A 27,827-nucleotide genomic window follows, 5' to 3' on the forward strand; every position below is an offset into this window, starting at 1 on the left:
TCATGTTTCAAACATTTTTTGTTTAATTCTGTAAGAGTATTGGTGACACTATTACAAGAAATAGAAAGTTATGATATTTTCATATTCTAAACAAAAGATATGTGAAATTATATAAATAAATTTTAATTATATATAATAATTAAATATTTTATGTTTTCGTATTATTTAACAAGTTTTAAATCACATTTTATAATGAAATTATAATAATTATTAAATTATTACAATTATTAAAGAAAATATTTTTTACTATCGCATCTTCAATAATTTAAAAACTGAGAATCTTGTTTAATAGTATATAAATTCCTTTCTTTAATATTCTATTCCTAATCAAATAATCTAGAGTATTGATTTCCAATGGTTATTGTTTGGGCACAATAAAGGTTCTCATATATACTGCTGGGCATATTAACTATGGTGGACGAATAACGGATGATTGGGATCGTCGATGTGTTCTGACACTTCTCCAAGATTACTATAATGCTAATGTTGTTTCCCCAGACTATCAATTTGACCAACAAGGCATCTACTATCAGGTATCTATATCCAAATAAAATAATACATATTTTCTAAAAAAAAGGATACATATATATAACGTAAAAATTTATAAAAATCTTAAAACTTAGATTTTCGGCTGTACGGTGCGTATTAACTATATAATATTAACATTACATTGGCAATCATTACATCATATTACATTACAACATTACATTACATTATGTTATACAACATTACATTACAATCAGCCGGCAACGAAAGTTAAAGTTAAAAGTCAACAAGACCTTTGCTCCTAAACGAGCAAAAGTCAAATAAATAGTCTAATCTGCAAATTAGCTCAATATGTATAAAACTGTCGTTTTTTATTTTATACCGATTACTTAGAAGTCCGATTACGTAGATATCTTCGTTAAGTAAAAGACCTTTTAATTTTTATATTGGATTAGAACTTTACACGATCTTACAAAAGTAAAAATTAGTTATGCGATCTTCTTATTATTCTGAAATGGAAAGGAAGAAAACTAAAACTTGTGATATGTAATATTTCGTACAAAATCATTTATATGTACATGAAATATATACATGTCATCGATTTCTAATACGAGAACAATTTCAAATATTTGCGAAACCGTGCACTAATAAATAAGAAAAAAACAAAAGAATAGAAGAATGAAGGGAAAGAATAAGTTATTAAATCTTATCCAAAGAACTCATGCAGTTCGAGAAAATTCTTTAGATTGTAAAATCTCTCTGCTCTCTAAAAATTTTCTAAAATATTCTTTATGATTTTCATGCGTGAAGTTACCAGCTACAGCATCATTTAACAATTACCTGGATTACATAAAGGGTTTTCCTTTAAACGACGACCCGTCGCTGTTTGGCATGCATTCAAACGCTGATATAAGCTGTGCGCAGGCGGAAACATATGCCTGTCTCGCAACTCTATTAAGTTTAGAAACAAAAGAGATCGGTGTTGCAGCTGTAAGTATCGAGGAGGTGACAACTCAAATAACCAACGACATGCTGGCCACAATACCTGAACAATTCGATTTAATCGCGATGCAAGAGAGGTAATATTAGAGATATATATTTTAATATCTTTTCAAAATCCTTTTTTTAACGTGGTATTTTTAATGTGATTAGATAATAAAAAAGGTCCTGCACAATTTTATCTGATATGTGATAACAAATATCTTTTTATGATATATGTAATATGTACAAAAAAGCCTTTATTTTAATATCTTAATTTAAGCTTTTTTGAAACTGTACTTTTACATAAAATTTCTCGAGAAAATGGAGATCAATTTTGAGATATGTATTTAAAACAATACACAGCGCGTATTCAAGTAACTACACAGTAAAAAATAAAATGTTAATTTTAACATTTTTTGCATGTCCCAGAAAGTCCACTCTAAATTTTAAGTTAAAGTAACTCATTCGTCATATGTTACTTCTTGACAAACTAGAAATGTTAAGTAATTAACACAATACTTTACATTTATTTTTGTTATTGTAACTTTAAGTGTGATGTAAAAATAACGTACAAAGTAATTAAAAACTACATGGAAGAGAAGTTACAATAACTCATCAGAAAAGTTGATAGAACATTTTCGTTCATACAATATGAACATTTACTTTTTATGTTATATTAACACATGACAGTAATTATTTCAACTTAAATTATTTTTGATAGAAACATTTAATTTTAGTAAATTTGATTATTTTATACGTCAAAGTTCATGATTATTTGAAGATTTACTTTAACTTCTTTTAGAATGTTAAACTGACTTTGTGACATGTTGATTGTTTAAAATTATTGTGTTAAAAGCATTTCAAATAATATTCCATTTCTAAGAGACATACACAAAATGTTAAGTTATGAAGTTAACATTAATGTAACATAAAATTGTTATAAAAGTAATAACATATCAGTTGTATGTTAATTTTACATTGAAGTAGTAATCAAAACATGGCAACATAAGAAAATTTTAACATATGGACGCACACTTTTTAACGGTGTACGTAAAATTGATATTGATCTTGTAAATTGAATTTCAGGTACCCTGTATTGTATGAGGAATTATTTAATACTGTATTATTACAAGAAGCCAAACGGTACAATGGTTTACTCGAAATCGTGCAATCAACGCTGCGAGACCTTTTAAAAGCTTTGAAAGGCTTGGTCGTCATGTCAAAGCAGTTCGAATTGATAGCTAACAGTCTTTTTAATAATAAAATACCAGCGAATTGGCAAAGCGAGAGTTACCCTTCGTTAAAACCGTTGGGTAAAAAAATTAAATTTAACGCATAAATTTAACAGCCTGCTATTACGCTTTTGCTTTAAATCCACAAAAAGCCAACTGTTATAACAAGTGTTCTTCATCATTTCGAGCAGCCGCGTGGTACCTCGACTTAAAGGAAAGGATTAAATTTATAAGCGATTGGCAAGATAACGGTATACCGTCAGCATTTTGGATGTCAGGGTTCTACTGCCCCCGAGCCTTCCTAACAGGAACGTTACAAAACTTTGCGCGCAAACACGCAGTGTCCATTGACACAATCGATTTTAGCTGCAAGGTACGCTCTCAGCCTTTAATTAATCGATAGCTCAACACGTACCATATTACGTTGCGTATAGGCTGACACGCAATTTATAATAATTATAAGAAATTTAATTTAAGTTTTATTAAGTTTAATTGAAGATTGATATGCTCGATCTTTTATTTGTCACATCTAGTAATCAATTAAATCAAAATTTTACATGTGAATTTTTAAACGTTCACATATAAATATCACGTGTATATTTGAATTGTAACGTAAAAAATATTAGATTTAAATTGATATACGTGCACGGTTTCTCAAATATTTGAAATTGTTCTCGTATTGAAAATCAGTGACATGTATGTGTTTCATGCAAATATAGATGATCATATATGAAATGTTACATATCACAGGTTTTATCTTCCATACCAACACAAAAACCAACAGATGGTTGTGTCGTTTACGGTCTTTTCTTGGAGGGCTGTCGGTGGGATGGAAAATATCTAGCAGAATCCTTACCAAAAGAATTATTCACTGGTTAAATATTAATAATAATTCCTTTTATGTTGCAATTAATTCAATACCAAAACGTTAAAATGCTTATATAAATATAAATAATTATACGTTTGTTCATTTATTAAAGCTCATTAAAATTATGAGTTATTTAGTTACTACATGATTCTGTTTTAGTAATATATGATATCGTTTGTTTCCTACCTAGAGATGTCACCGATACTCTTGCTACCAGAAATCGATCACGTAATACCATCGTATGGAATTTATATATGCCCCGTATACAAAACTATTGAGCGTTCTGGAACTCTAACCACAACAGGACATTCCACAAACTTCGTTCTAACAATGGAAATTCCTGCTGACAAGCCACAATCGCATTGGATAAAAAGAGGAGCAGCCATGATATGCGCCCTGGACTATTAGCATTCTTATATCGTTTTATTATGATTGATGAGATGCAACATTAATAGTCTTAACTATGTACGCTGCGATAATCAACAACTGCAAATGTATCTCTTCATTGTGAAATAGTGAAATTTTATTAATAAAAAATAAACCTTCATATTTTTACTGAATATTTTTTATTTTCTGAATATTTTAGATTTTCCAAGATAGTTCCAAGATAGTGAAAATTGATATAGACATTTAATCCATAAAATACACACAAACCGCTTGCCGAACTAAATTAACTTAATATTTGCATTCACTTATCATTCTCGTATAATTTAGGATCTTTACGAATATATTGCTCATGCGCCGCAGTTGACCATTTATATATCACTGCTGACATAATAAAACCTAAAATATGGAATATAATTAAGAATTATATTATATTATAGAAGAAAAGAAAATAGAACTTTGAGAAGTATCACGTCAAGTATGAATTATTAATTGAAATAATGATAAAAAGCCGAGAAAAATAAATTTATATAAAACTAAAAATTTATATCATTCTTTGCATACACACTTTGCACAAAGAGAAAGATTCGTTCTTATCTCCTATTTGTACGATAATCTTTTACCGAGTTACGAAATTATTTACGAAATTTTACTTCTTCGTGCATTACATGTTTGAATATGAATGAACGCAGAAATGGGTTACGTATGCATTACAGTATTATTAATTGATCATGGTAGCCCACTTTGGCTAACCACAACCCACTAATGGCCTCAGTCTCCTAATTTCGAAAATATAAGTCTACTCTTTTCAGTTGTCTTATAGTTTGTTAAAACAAAAAGTAAAATTAATATAGCAGAAAAATATAAATATTTATATTAAAATAATCCCTTGTGCGTGAATGTGAACACACAATGATGTATGCAATTATTTGTAAATGTAATATTTAAATTAAATCTTGATATAATTCACACCTGGCAGCACTGTCGGAAGTGCATATATTATTCTATCCACCAAATTAGGTATCCCATGAGTCACCGATTTTGCCCAAGCTCGTTGCTCCTCAGGCGCTAAGCTGTAGTATAAGATTCTACGAATTCGAATTGGTAATTTGCCAAATTCCAAACCCATTTTGCACGAGTCACCGATGATAAATCAATAACTTGATTGCAACTAATTTCACCGTTATTTCTTTGACATATCTTTCACGATTTGCCAAAAACAGAAAAGAAACAAAACAAGACAATAAATTAACATACAAAGCGCTCTCTAATAATTGCAAATTAAAACTGTATTATCCCGGTTGTTAACTACATCAAATGATAAGAGCTACTACCGCTAAAATTATCTTGAAATATGACGATATAGAAGAAAACTCCTATTCCCTCATAGGATAGTAAGTTATTGTAACCGAGAATTCTAAATTTCCAACAAAGGGTCATGTATATCCGCTCAGAGTCATGCATGTTCATTGTATAAGAGAGAAAGAGAGAAAGAAAGAGATGTGTGTGAACTAAAATAAGACTGCAGTCCAGTTAACGTTTCAAATTCTTCAGAATACTTTCTATCCTTTTCCTTCTTTCAAATAAAAAGAAGGAGAGAAAGTTTTTTAAAGCATTTGAAGCATCAATTGGATCACATCCTAAATTATAATAGATTAAAATATATTTTTACTAGATTATATATATAAATAGAATGAACTATTCAGTTAATCGATCAATGAATCGATATTTTAAAGTTCACTTAATAATTTGACTTACTTTTTACCTAATTAATGTTTGAACAGCTTTTTCTATGATTTATAATATTAATTTAAAATAGAAAATTGATATTATCACAATTAATGACAATCCATATTTTTCAAGCAAATTTGTAGTTGCTATTTCTTAATAAGATTTCATTTTTTTTAATTTCTATCTTCTTTGTTTTCGTAAAAGTTTGCATTTAGAAATCTAAATTTGTCAACAGATGTTATATAGGAGACTAAACAAACAATTTCAATACTCATTATTTATTAACATGCATTTATTACATAAAATGCATACCTTTAATAATACAAATACGTAGGATTGATATATTTACTATAATATATCTGCATATTTATTTATTTGCATCCTGTATTTCTTGAAAAATAAACTAACTATGATAATAAAGTACATTTTAATTAACAATAATAAGTTCCTTAAATAACAATAAACGCTAATTTTGCTAAAAGAATAATGTATACATCATTTCTATCCTTAATATATTATAATAATAATACGAAATTTTAATGCTCAGTTAATGTTACATGTTAATTCTGTTACATTAATATAATTTTCATCTTAAACAGAGAAATAGGCCAATATAACTTGCGCAATTTGCCCGTCACATTAAACATACATATTCAAAAAATTCAAAAACATAATTATAAAATAAAATAAGAAAACAATAATGAAATAAACAAAATCACAAAAGTAATAAAGATAAAAATATTAACTCAAATAATATGTTTTAAGATTTCTCCGATTATATTACTTTCAGCAGCGTGATACGTTCTTTTCTTTCGGGAAAATGCTTTCTCGTCCAGGCTATTGTCTCCTGGGACGGATACAGTTCTGGCAAAAATTTTTTTATCTCTCGCAGTAAGATGATAAAAAAATATAGACGGGCACGTGGCGAAACCAGCGCATGCCTATACAGTTACGCGTAAAATTTTCGCTGCGTGACCCAGAATCTCGTGAGCTTGTGAGAGAATCAGGCTTTTCCTGATCATCGACCCTCCGGTGCTGGGTCCAGACTGTCGTAGCAACTGTGAAGTGCGACGCGTCAATAAGTGCGATATAGCACAAGGACACCTGTTTGCCTCGATCGGCGCGTACGCCGGCAAACGTGCCGTTTGCGAGCGCGTTACGAGCAACAATCGGGACATGATTGCAAAGTTTACGCCTAGTTCCGCGCGACATACGAGGAAAATCCGCTTTGTATTTCATTCCATCGTACAATACGATTGCGTCAATTCCTGAGATTAGATGCTTGATCAACGGATCGGTAAAGCCTATTATAATGATAATTATATATTATATAATAAGATAATTATATATTATAATGATAATTAGAATCTAACAATTTTACGATCAACTATTCTCCTTTCATTGTCCAAGAATAATTAAATGTTTATTTTATTTTAAATATTAGCGAGAATTTATAATCAATGGGGACTGTCAACGAACAAAGGAATATGATCAAGCTGTCATATGAATAACGCGAATAAAACAAGTACAAAAATAAATTGAACGGACGTTATTTTACGAAATTATCAGCCGGTTCCGCGATAGCGCCTCGCACGAAGTTCGTCGTTGGGAAATGCCCTACTTCTCGCCACGCGGCGGTTCAATTTACACGATTATCTAGCCACGGCCAATACGCTCAAAAGTCAGCCCGCGCGCGGGATAATTCCAATTATGACCAAGAGTCGACCACGAGGGCGATGACGACGCCGAAGCAACATATGCCTCCGCCCGGCTTTATCAACGTCCGCGCCTGTTGCGCCTGACGACTCCTCTCTTTATTGGCCCTCCCTTCCCCACGTACAGCCGCCCCTTCGTCTTTCATCCGACCACCCTCCGCCACGTCTTCCTCCACCTCCTCCTCCTCTCCCATATCTCTCCACGCTTAGCGGCTTGATACATCCCTGCGGACTGTACGAGCGAGGGGAGCTCTCGCACCCTTCCGCCCAGCCAACTATCTACCCTCCGCCGCCCTTCCGTTACCGAGTGGAGTCGCGCGCTCATGCCAGTTCCTGAGGTAGTAGCGACCGCACATCGCACAACAGCAGCAGCGGCAACAGCACCCAGTCAGCACCCACTTGTCGGCTGGCTGATACCGTGCCGACAGCTCGTGCTGGCAAACGGCACCGGCGGTCCCGGCGCGCAACTACCTGTGAGATTGTCAGCATTGCCAGCAGCGGCGAATCAAAAGCGCGACGTACGTAGAACAATAGTAATTAGTGCGACGCCTAATTGACGAAGAGCGCGAGCCGCTAAGTGCAATTGACCACGCGCGCGCGCGCATCGACGCGGCCAGCTGCAGCCTGTTGCAAGCGCCGATCATGACGTGAGTCCAACGATTCTTCCTTTTTCTCCTTTTTCCTGGCTCGCTCGCTTTGCGTCACGACTTTTGCGAGCTGATTCAGCGATTAAGCTCTCCACAGTGATTGTGTCCGATTATGTCAATGTTATGTTATTAGTACGTATCGCATCGCAATTGGATTAAATCGCTGTCCGTGTTCTGTGTATCATGAATCGGTTAACCCGTAACCCGGAGGCTTTTTCTTTTTTTTTTATTACAATGCATTTTCGAAGAATACGTGATAATGGCCTTTGAATGTTTAAATTCGCAGAATGTGCGCGCACTATTCATTACACATTTAGACATATGGAATACTGTTCCGCGCCTTTCTCTCATATCACTGATGCGTTATCGGTGAACGCCAAAAAAATCACGGTTACTTCCGCTTGTATGTATGGTCAATGTTAGCTACGCATTCACGCAAGTGCCGAATCGTGTTTCTTACGGAGTTTGGTACACCCGAATAAAAAAAAGAGCCACGGCAAATCATCGCCCTACGTACGCCGGTACGCGTGCTTTCCATAATTCATACGCATACGTAGAGTAATCGAGCGCACTGAATTAGTTAATTGCAACGCTTATGCATAACAGGTGGAAAGTCACGGTGGAAACCGCGGCTGTTTTCGTTATTGATAAACCGGACCGTAGCTGCAGTTTACATGTGTTGAATGCGAACGTACGTGCACAATGTCGATACGCGTCATAAGCATCATCGATTGATCGCCGACGTCGACGTAACGCAATCGCGCTCAATTTGGTCCTTTTTCACGAGCTGGCCGCCTGCCACGCGGCAGACAGCGGCCAAGAAAAACAGATCGTCCGGAGGAATACCGGAGAAAAAATCTTGGGAAGTCATCCCATAAAAAACTTTGATGTACGTGTCCCGATGTCTCCTGCCCTCCCGCGGTACACGCCGGAGCATCTCTCTGCCATTGCATTTTTCAGCGGCTTTGTTCCTTTTTTAATGTGACGCGCGCTTGTGCCGCGGCGCACACACGATGCCGTAATAAGAAAAGTGTAAAGGACTTGGAGAGAGCTATGAGGTATGCACCATGAGAGTATCGATTTCCCGGTGCAAATATAGCCACTTTCGTTGAAAGTTCCTTTGTTCCCTTCACCGTGGTGAACCATATGATAGCGAGTCGGCGTGCGCGATGAACAATGGCAGCAGATAGTAAGACGGCGACAGTGAATTTATTGAATTTTCCGCAGAAACTTGCGTCCCGCGAACTTTACATCCGTGATTGCATACACATGTCAGGCACGAGAAATTCTAACTCGTACGTTTACAGGGAACATTTTAATCCTTGTTTCGGATCCTTGCACAATTAACTTCGTAATCAACACTTGAGTTTGCAATTTATTTGAAAATTGTGAATTCATTTTGACGATCGTAAATCAACATTTTATTTAACGTGAAATTTGTATTTCATTTCTATTTATCTTTACATTTATGTTTGTAACGTGTTCCTATGTCTATATCTTTTATATTTATACACCTATATTTATATAAATATCTTTATATTTTTATTTAAAAACTTATAGCCGTTATGTGTGCGGCGCTGTTTTATCTAACACCTAATACTATCAATAGCTTTCAACAAAATATCATCTAACGACAAAGGCGACATTATGAAAGTGATTTGTAGCGCAACAAATAAGCTGCGTTTAAGCTATATGCTTAAGTCAAGGATGTTACCGTATACCTTTGAAATTTATTAGCGATATATGGACACAGTTCATATCGCACATGTAGCAGAATGTGTGTAAAGAAAATTTTATGCGAGTAACATAGAGCCACAATTTTACATTCACCAAGGTTATAACATCATAAAACGAAGCACACTGCCACGGTTAAAGTCATTTAAAAGTTCTTATGAACGTTATAGATTCAAGTATAGTATTGTGGCTGAAAGAACAGCTATCGATTCATACTTCGCAAGTTGAAGAAATAAAGTTCGCAAAACTTTCTCTTGTCATTTTCGCATTACCTTGAGAAGTACGACACACATTATTCACATTTTCGCGTAAGTTTCTCGTATACCATACGATTCGAATATTCTCGTATGAAAGCTAATATACGAGTCGTATACAGTCGAGATACACCAATATGCAACGCAACGTTTCAATACACGAGAGTCACTAAATCAATAAATCTTATAAGTCAATAAAGATGAAATTTTCATTTATATCAATTTCTGCACAGTATTATTTCACATATAAAACCAAATGCATACCAAAAAATTGTTCAAATAAAATAGCAAGTTTTTATATTATATTTTATGTTTGCTGATTTTTATTTGAGTTATTGCTTCATAATTGCTTTTTTCACAAAGTAGACAAAAAATATGTCTCACTATTGATATCGTCCTCTTTTCAACAGCTTCCACAAACGTCATATACACGTATCGTTTTCCTCGTTTTATGTTAAATCCGCTGAATGTGCAACAATTCGAGCAGCTCATGCATGGAAACCGTTATAATCAAGAGATGCAGTGATGTGCAAAAGCCTCTGCATTTCGGAAATACACTTTTGCGGTCGGCGATATCAGATTTCCTGCACGACTCGGGAGGCGTACGTCTCGTCGTGCGTTTTCCGTTGTCATTCCGCGGATATTTCTAATTTTCCAAGTCTCGGTGGAGCACTGGGATTACCGTCGTATGCCGAACGAGAAAATAAATGCGGGAGAGCGAGAAAATACGTGGGCGACGTATATGGCTCCCACGCCCGAAGAAAAATCCTTTACAACTGGTATCACGAGCCGCGGGTGGGGAGAAAGATAATAATTCGCGATATATGTGTCGATATATACGCGCGCACAAGCGTAATACATTAATATTCGGAAATGACGAGGACATCGCCGAGCGAAGTTGTGTCGTATGACTGCTATATTTTTCTTTAATTGCGAGACATCCACAGAGATGTAAGTGGTATTATCAATCTCATTTCAGTATAAATTTTTCTACTACACCGTAAGAACTGTATACAACAATTTATATCGTTTTGTATCTACCGAAAACGCAAAACTTGTCATTGGAAAACAGCGAAAACTTTTAAGACGCGACAAAACTGAATGCTTGAAATGGAAATGCTTCTTTTTGTTTGTAAACTCTTCTTCTTCGGGTTCATTTCTTGTGCAAATATTTTACAATCATATCTTTACGTGTGTGGCTTGTTAAATCTTTGTGCACTGCATTTACAACGAAGATTTAAAAATGACGGAAAAATTAGATTAAAATGTATATCAAATTTATAATGTTCTTGACAAGCAAATGCAAATAAATACAAAACGTAAATGCAAATATAAAATGTAGAAGAAAATATTGTTGAATTGTTGAAATATTGTTGTACGTGCAAATTCCTCTTTGTTATTTGTACTCTTAATCAAGTCCTAAATCGAGTTTGAAGAAAAAACAATTAATGTCGCAGTAGAAACCATTAAGTGCCACTTCAATCTGCCTGTGGAGAAGACGAAGTTTTCATGCGGCTTCCGGTTGTCGCGGTACTTTTCCATAAATGGTATCTTTAGCAAATTACATAAAGGTTACTTAAGGTAATTAAATTTGACATTATACAAAAATTTACATTTATATATCGCATTAAATATGGCAACCTGATTCTTAATTCAAAATAATGCAATAAAATATAATAAGATAATATATACTGTCTTTATTTAGACAAAACCAAGATCAAAATTCTCGTAAACAAATGTAAAAGTAACCGCGAATCTTGCTGATACCATTTTTGTAGGAAAACAGACAGAAATAATCCATAGTATGTGATATTTAATGTAAGCTTACATATCCCCTCTTTCTCTCTCTCTCTCTCTCTCTCTCTCTCTCTCTCTCCACGGCGCGAACGGAGTAATTGGACGCGTAGCTGGCTCTTTTTGGCATCGGAAGAGTCTGCCGGCCCATTTCCGGATCGCGCGTCGCCTCTCTGATCATTTAGTTGTTTACATTCACGGATTCGCTAGTGATCCGCCACTTTGAAATTCGTTAATTAGCGCCGGACAGCCTCAAATCTGTGCTAAGCGCCGAAAAAACATTCAAACTTGTGCCTACAGTCAATCCTTTTTCACCCGTTTATTTATAGCAATCGCTATGCTAAATAAATGGTACAACGTTGAGTATAAATCCCTCAAATAATTTGAGATAATATTGAAACTCTACATTGGACCATTTATCGGTTGATAAACAGAATATACCTCTGTCTGGTTCTACTTTTCTATTTTTACAAAAGTAAACAAAATTCCTGTAACACACAGAATTCGATATTTTAAGGAAAAAGTTAAATATATTACGTGCAAACTTTATAGTGTAAATATATGACACCAATAAATATAAATCTATAGACTTGTAACATATATTCGTTATTAAAAACGCTTAAAAAACGGGAATATATGTTATAATCCAATATTTTTCAAAGTACAAATACAGTTACATGCGCTTTTGCAAATGATATATTACATTTCTTGTTGTAGACGGGTTGATTCAACGCGAGATAAACGGTGCGTTGCAAATAAAATATCATAATTTACAACGGAAATGGATGAACCAATAACACGAGGTGGCAGGTGGGTTTGTCCGAACGATCGACAATTGGCATTGCGAGCAAAGTAAGTTCGGCAATTAATTTTTAACCAAAGTAAATATCAATGCCTAAGTAACGACAACTTGAATCATTGCTTCATGGCTGATAAACTTAAATTTTTTTTACGAATAAGTTCTGCTTTAAAAATCGATTTTATAAGCAGCATAATTTGCATTGCTATTAAATCGCTATCGCAAGTAAATTGATGTTTATAGGTAATAAATTATAATTAGTTGTGTGCATAAATTACATATCAGCGATGTTGAATTGAATTTATTCATGGTATACAGATTACGAACGGGATGGTCCGTGAAAACGGGATCCTTCGAATCTCACAGATGGGGAGAATATTCGAATTCCTGCACGAGCAGTGCAAACCGTTGCGGACAATCCTTCTTGCTGTCCGAAGAGGAACGACAAAGTATTATTCAGGTAAATCTCGTTGTAATGCAACGCAATTCACAAAACGTTCAAATCTTTCTTCCGAGCTTCCGATCGGATCTACTTTAATACTAAAAGCGAATTTCGGCATATAAAAAGACTGGATAGTTCATTCCTTATAATACAGATTATTAAAGGTAAAAGCGATATTGGTTATTTAAAGTTTAAAGAACAAGCAGACAAGCAATATATTTTGAAAGTAACAAAGCCAGGAACAAAGTGGTATGACCTATCCATGTTCAGCAGCTAAAGAAGCAACATACAACATATTAATATTCAAGAACGCCCCTGCTTCCCACATTATTTGCGTAGGTACTGAATAATTTCATAGCTATTTCCTCCTGTCGAGCAAGAGTATTCGTAGTAATATAACTATATTACTACGGGAGCGTATGCTCCCCTTTATCCCATCTGATTATGCAACTTTTATCCTTCTATCCTAATATCGCGAAACCATATTGATGATTACGGGCAAACGAGGTGAAATTCATTAAGAAAGGTAGAACATAATCTCGATGTTAGATTTTCACATTACGGATATAGGAAAATGATGTTCATCAATAGATAAAGTAAAATAAATATATTTTGTCGCATAAAGCTCGATTTGATAAAAACATAATTTAATTTTTTTTTAGCTAAGAGCTAGGAGTGTATAAATAATTATCAAACTTCGAAAGAAATAAAAATTATATCAAATTCTTAAATTCTTGAAGAAATTTATTCAATTACCATTGCATAAACGACTTGAGCGCACAATTCGTTCAAACCTTTCATTTTTCTGCCCTAGTTTCAAGCCACGAATATTTTCACAGGTAATACAAAGGGCCGAGGCTTTGGATCTGTCGGAACAGGAGCGAGTCGGAAGACTGGTCGAGAGGCTGGAGAACATGAAGCGGAACGTGTGTATCGTGACGTCCACCAGGTCGAACGAGAGACGTGGCTGCGGAACTCGATGCTCTGGCGGAGCCCGTTGTGTCTGTTCGTGCGCGCTCTGTGGCGAAAAATTCGGCACAGTACTGGGGGCGAGTGCAAATCTTTGCAAGGACTGTCGCAAGTTCGTCTGCCAGAAATGTGGTATTGAGGCGACGAGACTGAACCCTTCAAAGGGAAGCGGCGACGAAAGTAGTGCGACCTCGTCGCGTAACTCGTTACGCGTCATAAGGCTCGCTCAAGAACGTATACCCGTTAAAAGGATCGTCCAAAGATCACAAGGCAATGCACAAAGGCAGTTTCTCTGTCGGATTTGTGCCGAGACGAGGGAAATGTGGAAGAAAAGCGGCGCCTGGTTCTTCAAAAGTATGCCCAAGTACATCCTGCCAGAGAAAAAGGTACGGGACAAAGTTGTAAACTTGAATACTAAAACATACGAACTCTCAAAGAGTGAGTCCAGAAGAATTTTAAAAAGTTTCTATCATTTTATGGATCTTACATCTATGCATACATTTATCCTAATTCCAGCTACCAAGACAAACTTTTAACAATTTTCCTATTTTTTACGCCACAATGAAAAGTAACTTCCTATATTTATATCCAAAAATTTCATTTATCAGAAAAAATTATGTATTTAAATTAAATCATGCTTTATAAAATTCTGAAGCTTAAAGTGTTTTTTATACTCATTTACAAATTTATTTCAAAACTTTGTGTTGCTTGATCCAGAACTGAATATAGAGTGACCCGAATAGCTCCAATCCGAGATCAGTTGAACTAACTAGAACTGATCTAGAATTAGCCCTTGCCTGTCCATCTAATGAAACAGTTATACATGTCAGCAGTGTAGATGCAATCAGGATATTGGAACATATTTCAACGGCAACCACATTCCCGTAAACCGTGCTTATTACACATGGCAGAAATCGAACAATACCTCTTCACGGCACGTGGCACTCGAGTTTCACCACGATCTCATGTTGACATATGTCTCGTTATTTATCCGCTTCTTTTTTTTCGGTACATCATGGTAGCTCGATTTCTGCTCTGGTTTTCCATCAATACCAGTGCATACGACGAATTGCTCGATTTTCCAAAGACATATAGTACATAATAGCTGTGTCTGTACAACATTCAGTACAAGGAGAGCAATAACTAAGAGATTTTCTATAATATTTTATCAAGTCAAGACAAAATTCATGTTTAAAAATTTTTTTAATTTTTTCAGAATTGTATTCTTGCCTTCGAAATTAACTAATTCTCTAATAATAAATATAACAGAAACAGACAAAATATATAAATGCTAATACGATATTTCTAAACGCATAAATCACGTTAAATATAATACAAACGTTTTCCTTTCAGTTTTTACAAATTAAATAGTGTTAAAAATCTATGCACTACGTAACATACATGACTAACGAAATTATTGATAATTATATCAATAATATATAAAATTATTGATAAAGTTGAATTTCCTTGCATCCACTGATATTCCTCATCTTTTTCATCAATTTGATAGCAAAGTTTTACACAGGAACGCGGATGGTCTCGACCGGGACACAGAACATCAACGTGGACGATAGGCGGCCCATGTAAGTCCTTGGACTCAACTGATGCCCAGGATTCATCATCCGATGACGATGCAACACGACGACTCGCCGTAGTCCGTGGCCACTCCGTCTCACCTACGAATTTATCGAATCGTGAAAGCACCCCTACAAGATTAACGGTTTCCAGTCCCGGTACCGCCGCTTCATCGCCGAGAAGTCCTCGAGGAAGACCAAACGGTCTGTCACCTTCAGGCTATGATACCAGCTCTGATAGACTGGACAAGTCCTGTCTATCGATCACGTCACAGTGCAGCCGTCTCTCTCCCACGGGTTCGATCAGCACTCCACGTTCGAGGGCAAGCGGCAGGAGTCCAAATGGATTGCAGGTAGAACCGCGCGTGTCCTTCGAGGATATCTTCGTGGACAATGAGAAAGCTAACGAAGCCGATGACGATGAAGAAGAAAATACCGAAGAGGCGCGCAAGGACGCTCTTGTCTCCCTGGACCGATCGAAGAGCTCTCAGGTACAATCCCTCAGGTACGTAACGACGATGATGAACGGGGTGGAAGTTTGAGCTTACGTGAGGAATCGCCGCAGAGTGAAGACATCGACGATGGCAACATCGCCAGTGGCGACCACGCCGACCACGCCAGTCGAACGGTTTCAAATGATGGGCAAGATTCTCGAGAGGAACGCGGAACGGGATGCGAACAAATCCTGCTCGAACCAGGACAGTGCCAGCAGCAGGATTCGCAGCCAAGTTGGGACGCCAAGGACCCAAACGCAGGAATGCTCACAAGGTCGCTTACAATGCTCTAACAAATAATTTTTGCAATTACAGTTACTGGCCATTTCGTATGAAATTATTAGCTATTTAAGAAGACATTTCTGATTGTTATAGTCTTTAATTTTACGTGAAAGTTTTGTTAGTCATCTTAATTTAAAATTTAATTAACCGAGATACTATTAAAACTAAAATTTACGATAAGTAAATTAATATCCAATTAAATGTTAGCAAAAAAGAACTATTTTCCAACTTCTATTACTGAATATTCTAATTTCCTAAAATACAAATTGTTTGAAATATGAATATATAATAAGGGACTATTTTATACATAACAATAAAAAAGCCAATAGTTGTGCAATTCAGTCTAATTAGGAGGAAATTGAAAGCGAATTGTTAATACAGAAACGGGACAAGATTATGGAACTCTCGAAGTCTCCTTGCGATACGACCCAGCGGATCAGTGCCTCCAGTGCAAAGTGGAACGTGCACGACGCCTAATGCCCATGGACATCCAAGGGCTCGCCGATCCTTTCTGCAAACTGAACATATTGCCCGTTGGGAAAGCAGCGACAAGCAGGCGGCTGCGAACAAAAACGGTGCACAAGACGCGCGATCCCGAGTTCAACGAAATAGTGAATTTCTACGGAACAACGGAAACCGACGTATAAATCAATATTATGACACGTGGATATCAATTCGCCCGCAAATGATAGTCATAGTACATGTTAGAAATTTCTCGTACTAGATCTCGAGCGGCAAGGCATTACACGTCGTGATCCTCCAAGACGATCCATCGGGCCAGGACTTCCTGGGAGAGGCGAGATTTCCCCTGCACGAATTACAACCATATCAAACGAAACACTACAAAGTCTCTCTGCGGACTCATTACCCAGTATGTTGAGCAGAGAATTATTCCCAGAAAATTCTTCATTATATTTCAAAAATTCCTAAAGATAATTCTTTACTAGTAGGAAAAACTGCCTAAAGTTAAATCTATTGTTAAAATCTTGTTGAATTATAATTCCACGAAAAATGTACAACAATTTATTAATATGACTAATAATATTAATCAATTGCTATTGACATTTTTTGATTGATTTTGGCTTTACGACACACACACACAAAATATAAAATTTAACTCTTTTATACTTATTCAAGATAAATTTTTATAATTAAAGAACGCAATATACAAAGGTAAAAAGAAGACATGTTTTATACTCTTATCAGCAATATGTGTAGGTGGACAACGAAGAGGAAACCTGGGGCACGTGTTCAAGCGGTCGTGGACAGATCCAGATAAGTCTGAGCTACTGCACGCGCCGGCGTGCTCTACTAGTCACGGTACACCGGTGCACGAATCTCTTACCCATGGACAGCAACGGGTTTTCTGACCCGTTCGTCAAATTAGCCCTCGTCGAGGATGCGACAGACAATCATCGTCAACAACGTTTCCTAGACTATTCAGTCGCTCGCGCTACTGCCAAGAAGCTGACCGGGAAGAAAGCGGCCGGCCGCAGCTCACAGAGCACGAGCACCAAACGAAAGACGCTGAATCCAGAGTGGAACGAAGAGTTCGCTTTTGCAACTCGCTTGACGGAGTTGATGAAGCTGACATTGTGCCTCTCCGTATGGGACAAGGACTTCGGCAAGAGTAACGACTATCTGGGTACTCTGCCCTGTTACTAACCATGGCTCTTTATTACTTCCCCCCCCTTCTCGCCCTTTTTAATTTCAAGACATATCTTCGAAGTGTTATTTAGAAAATCCTAGAAAACTTGTCTATGTACATAGATCCTAGAATGTCTTATTATAAATCTTAGAAAATATTACCCGAAAGTTCTCACAAGCCATATAAATAAAATTATAATTATAATTTATCAGAGTTTAATTTAATTACCATGCGTAATTGAAATCGAGATAAAGAAATGTTTTTTGTTGGTAACAGTATTAATTTTGTATACTGCTTGTTGTTTATAGAGAGAACTCCTTTAGAAATACAATTCCTTAGCGTTCCTAAACCTACTTTGCCTAAGCACGCGACGTAATAGCACTTCTCTGCACTTGACACTTCCAGAAAAATTGCGCTACTTCTTTCCCACTGGTTTGCTTAACGTGCAACTTTTCCTATCATTATAGCTAATGAACGAGTTCGCTTGAGCAAGATACCTTATAAATTATTAGAATCCCGAATAAATTGGTAATAATTAAATTGGTAGTAATTAAATTTCAACGCGTATATTTTGTATGTCAACAATTTATATTACTCGTGCAAAAGAAATATATATTTGCATTTATCTAATGCACATATATATCTTTTCAAATTTTTAGGCGGGCTTATGTTAGGTTGCGGTAGCAAGGGAGCACGTTTGCGGCACTGGATAGATGCGATCAAGTTCCCGGATCATCGTCATCTGGCATGGCACAACCTGGCCGAGATGGACGTACCCATGGAATGATAACTCTATTCCGGCGACCGGGAAGGAGGTCAAGATTAAACGCGCAAAACATGCGGGCTTTATCGGTACTTTGTGCACGTACGCACGCTGATGCGAGCACACGAGCACACGTGCATACATAATGGTGTACTTGGCGCGTGTATATTACCAATCTGTGCGTTCGAATCATCGTTGCTCAAAACAATCAAGTATTATAAAACGAAGAAAAGCTTGATACGAAAATAAAACAATCAACAGCGCACAATCCTCAACAGCGTCACAATTTTTGTACAATATATATGTATATTATATTATTATATAGTTTTCTTTCGCTCATATCGTTTTACAGTATAATAGAAAGAATTTTTAACAATTGTACTAATTACTAATCGCTTTCGGAATCTTCTTCCGCTTCCCGCAACCACTTAATAAACGGCTGAACGGCGTTTCTCACTTTATTATGGAGCACATCCCCCTCTTCACTAACGAACTCATACCACTCTAAAATTTTCTCCTCCGAGAGTACATCGCGCTCATAAAATTGATGCAACAGGTGTTGCGCGTACGGCAATAACTCGTCGGTTGTGCTGGCAACATCCTCTAAAGCGCGCAAGCAGTCGTCCTGCGCGTCCTCGTTTTTAACGTAATTCAGAATAATAGTGTTAAAGTAAGTGATCATAACTTTCAGATTCTTCTGATAGTTCTGGTTGTTGACCGGAGTCTTCGTTTCGGAAAGATAGTGCAGCGGCAGACCGAGGATCGCCTTGATGACGTTATACGTCACCTCGCGGATGGTAACGTTGTACGCGTATCTCGACGAATTGATCTCCAGAATGAGGTTTTCGCAGTTGAGCTTGTCCTGGTAACCGCGCAACAGACTGTCGATAACTTCTGACAGAAACATATTCGTGTCATCCGGAATCGGAGAATTATCACGCTCCGAGTTATCTTCGCTGCTAGACGACTCTGTCGAGTAATTGTCGCAATCGGATACTTGGTTGTTCTTAAAGTATAAAAATTCGTCGTTCACATCGAGAGCCGACATTTTCGTCTCGGAGGATGCGGATTCGATAAGAGTATCGGTGTACTGACCGCGAGCAGCGACACTAATCCCGGAGCACAATATGCACCCGTCTATTTGGCTATTGCACCCGATAACGCAATTTGGAAACAAGATACTGTTCGTAACGGTACAGTTATCCTCGACCTTGGTGCTTGAAAAGATATAAGAATTACGTATGTTGACGTTACTACCTATGACGCAATTATCCGCAATCACAGATCTCGTAACCACAGTATTATTTCCTAACGTACTTTTATGTCCAAGAATACAATCTTTTTCTAGCACACAAGCTCTAGCGAGAGCAACGGTTTTGTGTTTATACGTACTTCGTGGCATACATATAAAGCTCTTCAACGAAGGAGTAGCGTCCGATGTGAGAGGAAAACTATGTCTATGTAAGACATCCTGAGTAAGCAGGTGATAAGTTTTCCAAGATGTAACTGGCAAGGCATAGTCCAAGGCATTTAGCTGCTGCCAATAAATTCTCGAGTCCAAGATCTCTTCATTCATCAATACTCCCCGTATAAAATCGTCCATAGTCTAAAAACGAAAGGGATAATAATGCTTAATAAATTATATCTCTTACGTTTTAACCCTTCCGTGACCATGCACGGTATTTCAGTTACCCCAGGGACAAATTTTATATAATATTTTCTTAAATAATGTATTTACAGCAATGCCCTTTTACGTAAACATATCTTCAAAATAAATATAAAATAAGTAAAGTACCAAAAAACTGAGAAAAAAAAATAGGGCACATCAGGGCAGGGTTAATACTTTACTAAGTCTTAACATTTTATAACGAAATGTGCTTTAGCTTCTTTTATACACTTACTTGAAAATCAAAATTATCAGCAAAGAGTGGCAGGACTGACGGTGAACACAAATAAACATGCGTGTCCATGTAGCAAGTGTTGATTTCTATTTCGTTATCAAGGAACCAGTTTAGATCCAGCTTTACTTTCTTCTCATTGTTTCTCAGTCTTGTATAATGCAAGATTTTGTTGCTACTTTTATCGGATACGACCAGAGGTGCTTCCTCGTTGAGGCAGGTATTTTTCATCGAACCGTAGTTCCGTAGTACCATAGTCATGGCTGCTCCTTTATCCTTCTTGGCTCTCAGACAATGCGCATTGAGCAAGGCGTTTAGATCCGTGTTTATAAACGTGTTTCCACGGATCAGTATGAAGTACCCTCTGATCCAGCCTTTCGTATCAATGTCACGCAAAGCATCCCCGAGAGATCTACATCCATCAGAAATGATGAGAGAGATCGTAGTGTCCCTGCAATTCTTCTCCTTCACATATTTCTTCAGCAAATCCACATGGCTGCTACAGTAAAGGAACACCTCTTGTATCCTGGACCTTATCAAGGTCTTGATCACGTAGTCTAATAATGGCACGTCTATAACTGGCATCAGGATGCTCGGAAGTATATTCTGCAAGGGTGTCAGACTCGTTGCGAAGTCATCCGCAAGAACGACTGCTTGCAGAACGTCCTTCTTGCACACTTTCGAATTCATTGCTTTGATGGAATTGCTGATTTGCGCACGACGACTTGGTTCAATAATGTGTATCACGAATTAATAAATTGCGTCATGAATGCACGAGAATCCATACGCTGCCCGCATGAGGATATTTGTTAGGTTAGAATCGTAAATTCTACGTTACGTGTAACGATGACACACACAACTGCATTTTTAATATATCTATAACGGTATATAATTATACAGCTTTTTCGTGTGTATTTGGAAAGAAAATATTTGATATGAATTTTTAAATCTTCAATATGCAGGTTTTTGCACTCACTCGCATCCAGTGCAACATGTGCAACACGTAAAAATACCAACATTGAAGGGCTTCTGCACACAGGACGCGGCAAAGTGGCAACGCGTTGGCCAATCACCGTCTAGCTTTTCTGATAATACTTCAGAAAAGCTAGACGGTGATTGGCCACCGGATTGCCGCGTTACCGCGTCCTGTGTGCACGAGCCCAAAGCTTTCAGGCCTTAAAAATAAAATTTGATTATAGATAATTTGGGCTGGACTACAAAATATTTTGCGTTTATGTAAATTCAATAAATAAAATACAGTAAAGGACATATTTGTCGTTATAAAATTCTTATAAGAATGAGAATAAAGAAATGTAAATATTTATTACAAAGAAATTTTTTATTTTTATTTTCGATATATTCAAAATTGTTAGTGTTATTTCTAAATGCAATAACTTGCAATTGTCATAACACAGTTTCAAAGTTTATAGTAATTATAATCTTATTAACACTGGTAAACTTCTGTACCTAATCCTAATGTAATGTCCTACATGATATGAGAATTTTTTTTAGTGATTTTTAACATGCGAATTAATTAATATATGTATATAGAGAACATAATGAGAATAAAATCATTTCTCATAATCAAAATATGACAAATTGATGATAAACTAGAATATGATATAAAGACTAAAATCTTGTACTAATTATCTCTATGTAAAATATTTTTTACTTTATATAATTGTCTATCCACAGCTCAATCCACTTTTTATTAATCCAGGAATTCTCAAACTGTCATATTATAAACACAATATGTATCAAATAAAATAGAGATTAAACACTTGTAATCTTAACATTTTTTGGCGATTTTAATATAAATTCTTGTCAAATCAAAAATTGTCAAGCTTTTTCTCCCTTAATATAACAACTGAGAGAGATATTGACATCAAAACTAAATTTAGATAAAAAGTTTGAGAAATCCTGGTTACATTAATATTAATTCAAATTATATTCATGCTTTCATCATTTTCATGTGTAAACTAGCATTGCCGTCTGGATAATGAAATACATGGCTGAGACATGAGACTAGTATATAAACGTGTTTGTGCACATATTTCATATGACATAGTAAAATAAGATATTTATAACATATTTGAAACATATTTGAAATATATTTAAAAATACTTGTTTGAATATCGTACGATATATAAAGCGCAACGCGGCACATAACTTGTTATTGTATAATAATAATATACAAATTGCAACTACTATAATCGCTGTTAAATTTATAATTCTGCGAAAAAACGCAATTATGTGACAATGTGAAACATGTGACAATAAAGTTATTCCAGTGATATCTATATAATACAAACAATGTAATATGTGATATTTGTATCGGTGTCAAAACATAGTAATCTGAAACTATTCTGATTACCTATACTATTCTGCATATATGCAAAATTGATTGAAGCTTACTTATTCAACATTGGAAATATTTTGTCCTAAAACATAGGTGCAGAATAGCAATTTTTTTATGTTCGATCAATATACTTAGAAATAATTGCATTATCATTATTCTAACGGTAGTGTTAATAAAAGCTTATGTGCGTAATAACGGAAATTTTCGTATTTTTTAACATTCTTTATATCCTCTTGACTAGATACAATAAGTCTTGTGCGAAATGTATTGCTTCTTTAGTTCTAAAATCATCCTAATATTACCATTTTGTCACAAAGTCGCAAAATATAAAGATTTTAGAATACTGAAAATAATAATTTACATTAACATAGCGTGATTTATATCAAATACAAAGCTTTAGGAAGCCCTAACTTCTTTATTAAGTTAAAAAAGCATTTAAAAATTGTTGAGAAAGACGGAGTAAACATCCCAAAAAATATTGATGTAGACGTTGCATGCAGATATTAGAAATATATAACTGACAAAATGATAATTTACACATGTGATTTGTCGCGAATGAATCTTTATGTAAGTAATTTAATAAATACAATATGCACTATATAACAAAATCACATTATCTAGAGCATTTGTTCCTAACAGATTAATTTTTTAAGATATGTTAAAAACCACATTATGCAATAAAGTTTTATTTATATTTGTAGGGGAGAAATTTAATGGTTTTAATTAATCTAATCTATATAGATATTTATCTCTTCTATTTTGTATTTCTATATAAACGCGATTTGTTGTGTATAATAATCTTCTTAAAATATCAATCGGATTTATTGCAGAAAATATCTGCTTTATAGCTTTTACTAAGAAAAACTGTATAAATAGATGTTTTTATGTCTTTTTAAATTAGAGATATAGAAAGATCGGCACCTTTTGTTACGCAAACTGAACTTATTAAGTACTGTTAAATGTACTTATTAAGTACGCCAATTATGAATACACATTATTCTTATATCTTGTTTTATCAATTGAAAAGATTTTTTGACTCGCATTGTCATGCATCAAATCCATATTTGCATTTCTGATTTCACAAAAAAATGTTCTTTTTATATTTTTCTAAAATATAGAAATTATATGGGAAAGCAAGATTTATCACAGTTGTCCGAATTAATGATGCATACAGACGACTTATTGCTATTAAGTAAAATAATCTAGATACTTGAGATGATATTGTTATCAATATGCATAACACTTCGCTTCAAAAATCGAATATTTCCGAACATGAAAAAAACTGATGACGTCAGAGAGAGAATTTGGTTTGTTTTTGTAAGAGCACGCGAATGTAATGCAAGATGAGGAACATGAGTAAGATGAGGAATAAGATACGTAACGCAATGAATAATAAACATGTTTAAACATGAGATCAAAGTACACACGACATGTATGACTCTTGCACTACGAGAATAAGATATCAGCGTAAATATATTTCTGAAAAGTAAAAAATACTTTTGGCGATGCTGTAATGTCAACGTAAAGTACCAATACGTTTCTAATACTGCACCTACCTACTGCTATGTATCTCATATTTCCTATTATGCTGTATATTTTTGTTTCTGTCCGTTCTGAAATTAATCGCCCGGAGGTCTGTCTACCTCCATACGCTATTCTCTAAATCAACGTACTGTAACGTAACCCTAGTCATAAATATTTCTTTTGTGACAGTGATATATTTTCCTATATGTAAATTTACAGGTACTAATTATGCGTATGCATAACGGAAACACTCTATACATCTGCTAGTTGAACACCAATTACGTAACACCTCTAAACCGGTGGCACATCATACAGTCACCGGCGCTCTGAACTCCTTGTTAACGACATAGAACTTGTGCTTCTTGCCGAACAGGCCCCATATCACGGCAACGTTCTCGATAATTATGTTGAACGGAATGGTGGACAACGCACCGCATATACACAGCATAAATCGAGCAACACCGAAACGATACAGAGAGAATGATTTAACTACTCCGAACACATACATGTAGATATTTACAGCGCCGATAAACGCGCATAGAAAATCGATTAGCGGTGGGCAGTTAATCGGACACAGTCCGGCTAGAACGATGTTAGAAGTAGAAAGAGGCATTGTTACCCACGAGTAACACGAGATACCCAGCAACAACTTGTTTCGCAATGGAATTGCTTTGGAATGCACGACAAGTAAAATACCTTGCAACCACCTTTTCCTCTGCTGTACAAAGTCCCACAGAGAAAACGGCGATTTTTCCCACATCTCGCCATCCACAAAGTTGAACGTGTATCCCTGGGAAAAGGCCTTCATCGCAAAGAAACAATCTTCCGCGACGGATCCGTCCAATCCGTTATTAAACGAAACCTGTTTTTCCGCTCCCATCTGTAAATTATACAAAAAAATCTATATTTTTCTACGTAAAAATGACAAAATGGTAAATATGGTCATGCAAATATCGCGGTTTTAATTGTTTCTAGCAATAATTTAAGTTTTCATTGCACATCGCAATAATTTAGTGTAAAAATACATACATCGGCAAAGAAAGTACAATTTCTTGAAGCAACTTTATACAAATTCACCATATTTATATCTAGCAATTACCTGTGTGACAACGTAAGATCCCTTCATGCTAAAAAACGGCTTATGAAACATGGTGAACTGTAATCTTAATTTTCCCATGTCATCCGCTACTCTGAAGCTGTCGGCTAACGTCGTGATCCAGTTAACTACATCCTCATTGGCATACGTGATTAGTCCTTGACCGAACTGATGTTTACCATCTAGCACGAAGTTCAATATGCCACGAACGGAATTCTCAGTCATCAGAGTCTCTTCGTCAAGATGAACGATCCAATCATGATCAGCTAACTCGTTCGCCGAGCTCTCGAGGCAGTATTGCAAAGCGCGAGCCTTAAACAACGCGCCACTACTTGTGCGATAATTCGGAGGAACAACGACTTCTCGCACTCTGCGATGTGGCGTTAGACCTATCGGTTTATCGCTCACTACTTCTATTTGGAAGTTCTCAAGGCCAGCCTCTGTACACTTGTCCAAGTTCCTCCTTACATTTCTCTTCACTAATTCTGGATAATCGCCACGGGTCACTATCCTTATACAAATAAACGGCGCGAGCAGGGGTGAACCCTTCAGAACTACCTTATCCGGGAATGCATTGTATATTGTTAATCCTATAAAGTTGAACAGAACTTGTGGGAACGAGAGAAATGTCATCGTACGCAACAGGTACAGAATAATTGCACCAATAATTCCGTATCTCTCCCATGGGTCTATTTCTTCGTTCTTGTCTGCGTTCCATCGCAGCCCGCCAGATACAAATTCGAACACTAGTATGACCACAAGCAGCAGACAGCAGTGTAAAATGTGCTTTGTTATACTGTTCAACATTATTCCTGCAAATGAAAACATGTGTTTAGTCAATACTGCATTTGCAACTCAAAAGCATAAGAGAACTTTATCAGCGTTACATAAACATTGCTACAGTTTCAGAGATTGTTTCATAATCATGACATTGATTTGAGGAAACACTTTAACCTAGATTTAAAACAGTTACGCCCAATGAATGATGGAAGCAACTATTTTTGAACTTTGCGAGCAAAATTAATTTGGCCTTCAATTCCGATTAGCATATACATGTAAGAGTGTGCACATATATTTACAAATATGTGTATATATATATATGGCCAATGTAGCATTGCTACAATTATGCATCACGCTCGATACGTCATGAAACACGCGACTTAAAAAATTGCAAAAATTCAAACTGATTCACACAACGTGACTCATTTTCCATAAGAGATAGCAGACCGATAATTGAGGCGTCACTCGTACGAGACGTGGAAAATTACGAATAAAAATAAAGGATTTTCCGCGAAACTATGACTTAAGATAACGATCGTTGCATTCGAATGTTGCGGCTAGCGCATTACCGCGATCTCTCGGAACGTCTCTCGGGAGTCTCCGTGGAATTCTAACGAGTATCGGAGCTAAACGAAGCGTTGCGTCCGCTATCGGTGATATAACGGCTGAGCGCTCGCGCGCCTTATCGATATCGTGTTCTGATACATGAGCATGATTGACAAGAATGCGAGGGTATTCGAAAATCGAACGAGTTGGTCGGCCGTCAAGCATCGGAACGAGTGTCGCGGCGAACGTCGAGCGCGGCCTCGCGATAAGGATAACCTATATATAATAGGATAAATATATAAATACGTTTCTACGGCGACTTCGACCGTCACCGCGTCGCTGCATTTCCGATCGACGCTCAAGATCGCGGATCTGCAAATAGGTACCTGTGAGGAGCGATGAATTCTCAGATACGAACGACGATCACGGATGCGCTGGCACTCACTGCTCATCGCCCGCGACGACGGCCAAATTATGCGAGCTTAAAATTTTATCGAATCGACGGGCGAGCGCGTCCTCATAATTCCGATGTACTCGTTCCGCCGCGCGTTTACCGTCACGCACTCGTGCATACGCGCAACCGGCAATTGAGGGACTCCGACTCGCACTCACGCACCCGGTTCTATCGTCGCCGCCTGAACGATCTCGGCGATCTTGAGGAGGGGCGTGCGTGCGACCGACGCCTTCTTCCGCGGCACTCGACTCTCGGCGGCGACGACGCTGGCGGTTTTGCGCGCCGCGTACGTTCCTGTAGCGGCAGCGGGTGCGTTCAGAGGTGCTCAAACTGCACGAACTGCGCGTTTTATTTAAAGGTTAACCAGAAATTT

General features: G+C 36.5%; 5 protein-coding genes across 8 annotated transcripts in view; 2 read left to right on the plus strand and 3 right to left on the minus strand.

Annotated features, from left to right (window-relative positions):
* LOC105277924 (dynein heavy chain 1, axonemal) overlaps window positions 1-4,122 on the plus strand; it is a 75,192-nt gene extending 71,070 nt beyond the window's left edge. Inside the window, exons 35-40 of the mRNA XM_026974792.1 lie at window positions 381-533; window positions 1,297-1,565; window positions 2,554-2,790; window positions 2,889-3,072; window positions 3,450-3,573; window positions 3,758-4,122. Of these exons, the coding sequence (XP_026830593.1) occupies window positions 381-533; window positions 1,297-1,565; window positions 2,554-2,790; window positions 2,889-3,072; window positions 3,450-3,573; window positions 3,758-3,975 (1,185 nt within the window). The 3' untranslated portion in view covers window positions 3,976-4,122. The remainder of the gene's footprint in view (window positions 1-380; window positions 534-1,296; window positions 1,566-2,553; window positions 2,791-2,888; window positions 3,073-3,449; window positions 3,574-3,757) is intronic.
* Window positions 4,123-4,197: 75 nt separating this feature from the next.
* On the minus strand, window positions 4,198-5,137 carry LOC105277913 (cytochrome b-c1 complex subunit 8). Its single transcript, XM_011336662.3, has 2 exons — window positions 4,924-5,137; window positions 4,198-4,350 (listed from the first exon to the last, which is right to left on the minus strand). The coding sequence occupies exons 1-2, from the start codon at window positions 5,078-5,080 to the stop codon at window positions 4,256-4,258; spliced, it is 252 nt and encodes an 83-aa protein (XP_011334964.2). The 5' UTR covers window positions 5,081-5,137; the 3' UTR covers window positions 4,198-4,255.
* Window positions 5,138-7,655: 2,518 nt separating this feature from the next.
* LOC105277911 (rabphilin-3A) lies at window positions 7,656-19,072 on the plus strand. 4 transcript variants are annotated; one of them, XM_011336657.3, is made up of 10 exons: window positions 7,656-7,915; window positions 12,544-12,678; window positions 12,944-13,085; window positions 13,907-14,422; window positions 15,562-16,115; window positions 16,176-16,378; window positions 16,768-17,027; window positions 17,111-17,257; window positions 17,605-18,031; window positions 18,694-18,821. In XM_011336657.3, exons 2-10 carry the CDS (start codon window positions 12,608-12,610, stop codon window positions 18,819-18,821), a joined length of 2,448 nt encoding a protein of 815 aa, XP_011334959.1. In that variant the 5' UTR covers window positions 7,656-7,915; window positions 12,544-12,607. The 4 variants fall into 4 exon arrangements, with proteins under 4 accessions (XP_011334959.1, XP_011334962.1, XP_011334961.1 ...); XM_011336656.3 differs by having other exon boundaries at window positions 7,659-8,044; window positions 18,694-19,072; XM_011336660.3 differs by lacking the exon at window positions 18,694-18,821 and having other exon boundaries at window positions 7,657-8,044; window positions 15,562-16,101; window positions 17,605-17,847.
* Window positions 19,073-19,088: 16 nt separating this feature from the next.
* On the minus strand, window positions 19,089-21,716 carry LOC105277912 (translation initiation factor eIF-2B subunit epsilon). The gene is made up of 2 exons (XM_011336661.3): window positions 20,699-21,716; window positions 19,089-20,403 (listed from the first exon to the last, which is right to left on the minus strand). The coding sequence occupies exons 1-2, from the start codon at window positions 21,383-21,385 to the stop codon at window positions 19,186-19,188; spliced, it is 1,905 nt and encodes a 634-aa protein (XP_011334963.1). The 5' UTR covers window positions 21,386-21,716; the 3' UTR covers window positions 19,089-19,185.
* A 299-nt stretch (window positions 21,717-22,015) lies between these two features.
* LOC105277909 (beta-1,4-mannosyltransferase egh) lies at window positions 22,016-27,824 on the minus strand. Its single transcript, XM_011336655.3, has 3 exons — window positions 27,387-27,824; window positions 25,678-26,486; window positions 22,016-25,458 (listed from the first exon to the last, which is right to left on the minus strand). The coding sequence occupies exons 2-3, from the start codon at window positions 26,479-26,481 to the stop codon at window positions 24,886-24,888; spliced, it is 1,377 nt and encodes a 458-aa protein (XP_011334957.1). The 5' UTR covers window positions 26,482-26,486; window positions 27,387-27,824; the 3' UTR covers window positions 22,016-24,885.
* Between the last annotated feature and the right edge of the window lie 3 nt (window positions 27,825-27,827).

Source organism: Ooceraea biroi, chromosome 1 (genome assembly GCF_003672135.1).
Source record: "Ooceraea biroi isolate clonal line C1 chromosome 1, Obir_v5.4, whole genome shotgun sequence".
Lineage (NCBI taxonomy): Eukaryota > Metazoa > Arthropoda > Insecta > Hymenoptera > Formicidae > Ooceraea > Ooceraea biroi.

What these genes read in the sequence shown, in the direction of transcription:
- LOC105277913 (XM_011336662.3), bottom strand. Translation starts at nt 5,080, where the DNA reads ATGGGTTTGGAATTTGGCAAATTACCAATTCGAATTCGTAGAATCTTA. An exon ending in ACTTCCGACAGTGCTGCCAG is followed by an intron (nt 4,351 to 4,923) that starts GTGTGAATTATA and finishes TCCATATTTTAG; the next exon opens with GTTTTATTATGTCAGCAGTG.
- LOC105277911 (XM_011336657.3), top strand. Translation starts at nt 12,608, where the DNA reads ATGGATGAACCAATAACACGAGGTGGCAGGTGGGTTTGTCCGAACGAT. An exon ending in ACATCCTGCCAGAGAAAAAG is followed by an intron (nt 14,423 to 15,561) that starts GTACGGGACAAA and finishes AGTTTTACACAG; the next exon opens with GAACGCGGATGGTCTCGACC. An exon ending in AACGCAGGAATGCTCACAAG is followed by an intron (nt 16,379 to 16,767) that starts GTCGCTTACAAT and finishes TTGTTAATACAG; the next exon opens with AAACGGGACAAGATTATGGA.
- LOC105277912 (XM_011336661.3), bottom strand. Translation starts at nt 21,385, where the DNA reads ATGAATTCGAAAGTGTGCAAGAAGGACGTTCTGCAAGCAGTCGTTCTT. An exon ending in CTGATAATTTTGATTTTCAA is followed by an intron (nt 20,404 to 20,698) that starts GTAAGTGTATAA and finishes TTTCGTTTTTAG; the next exon opens with ACTATGGACGATTTTATACG.
- LOC105277909 (XM_011336655.3), bottom strand. Translation starts at nt 26,481, where the DNA reads ATGTTGAACAGTATAACAAAGCACATTTTACACTGCTGTCTGCTGCTT. An exon ending in GATCTTACGTTGTCACACAG is followed by an intron (nt 25,459 to 25,677) that starts GTAATTGCTAGA and finishes TATAATTTACAG; the next exon opens with ATGGGAGCGGAAAAACAGGT.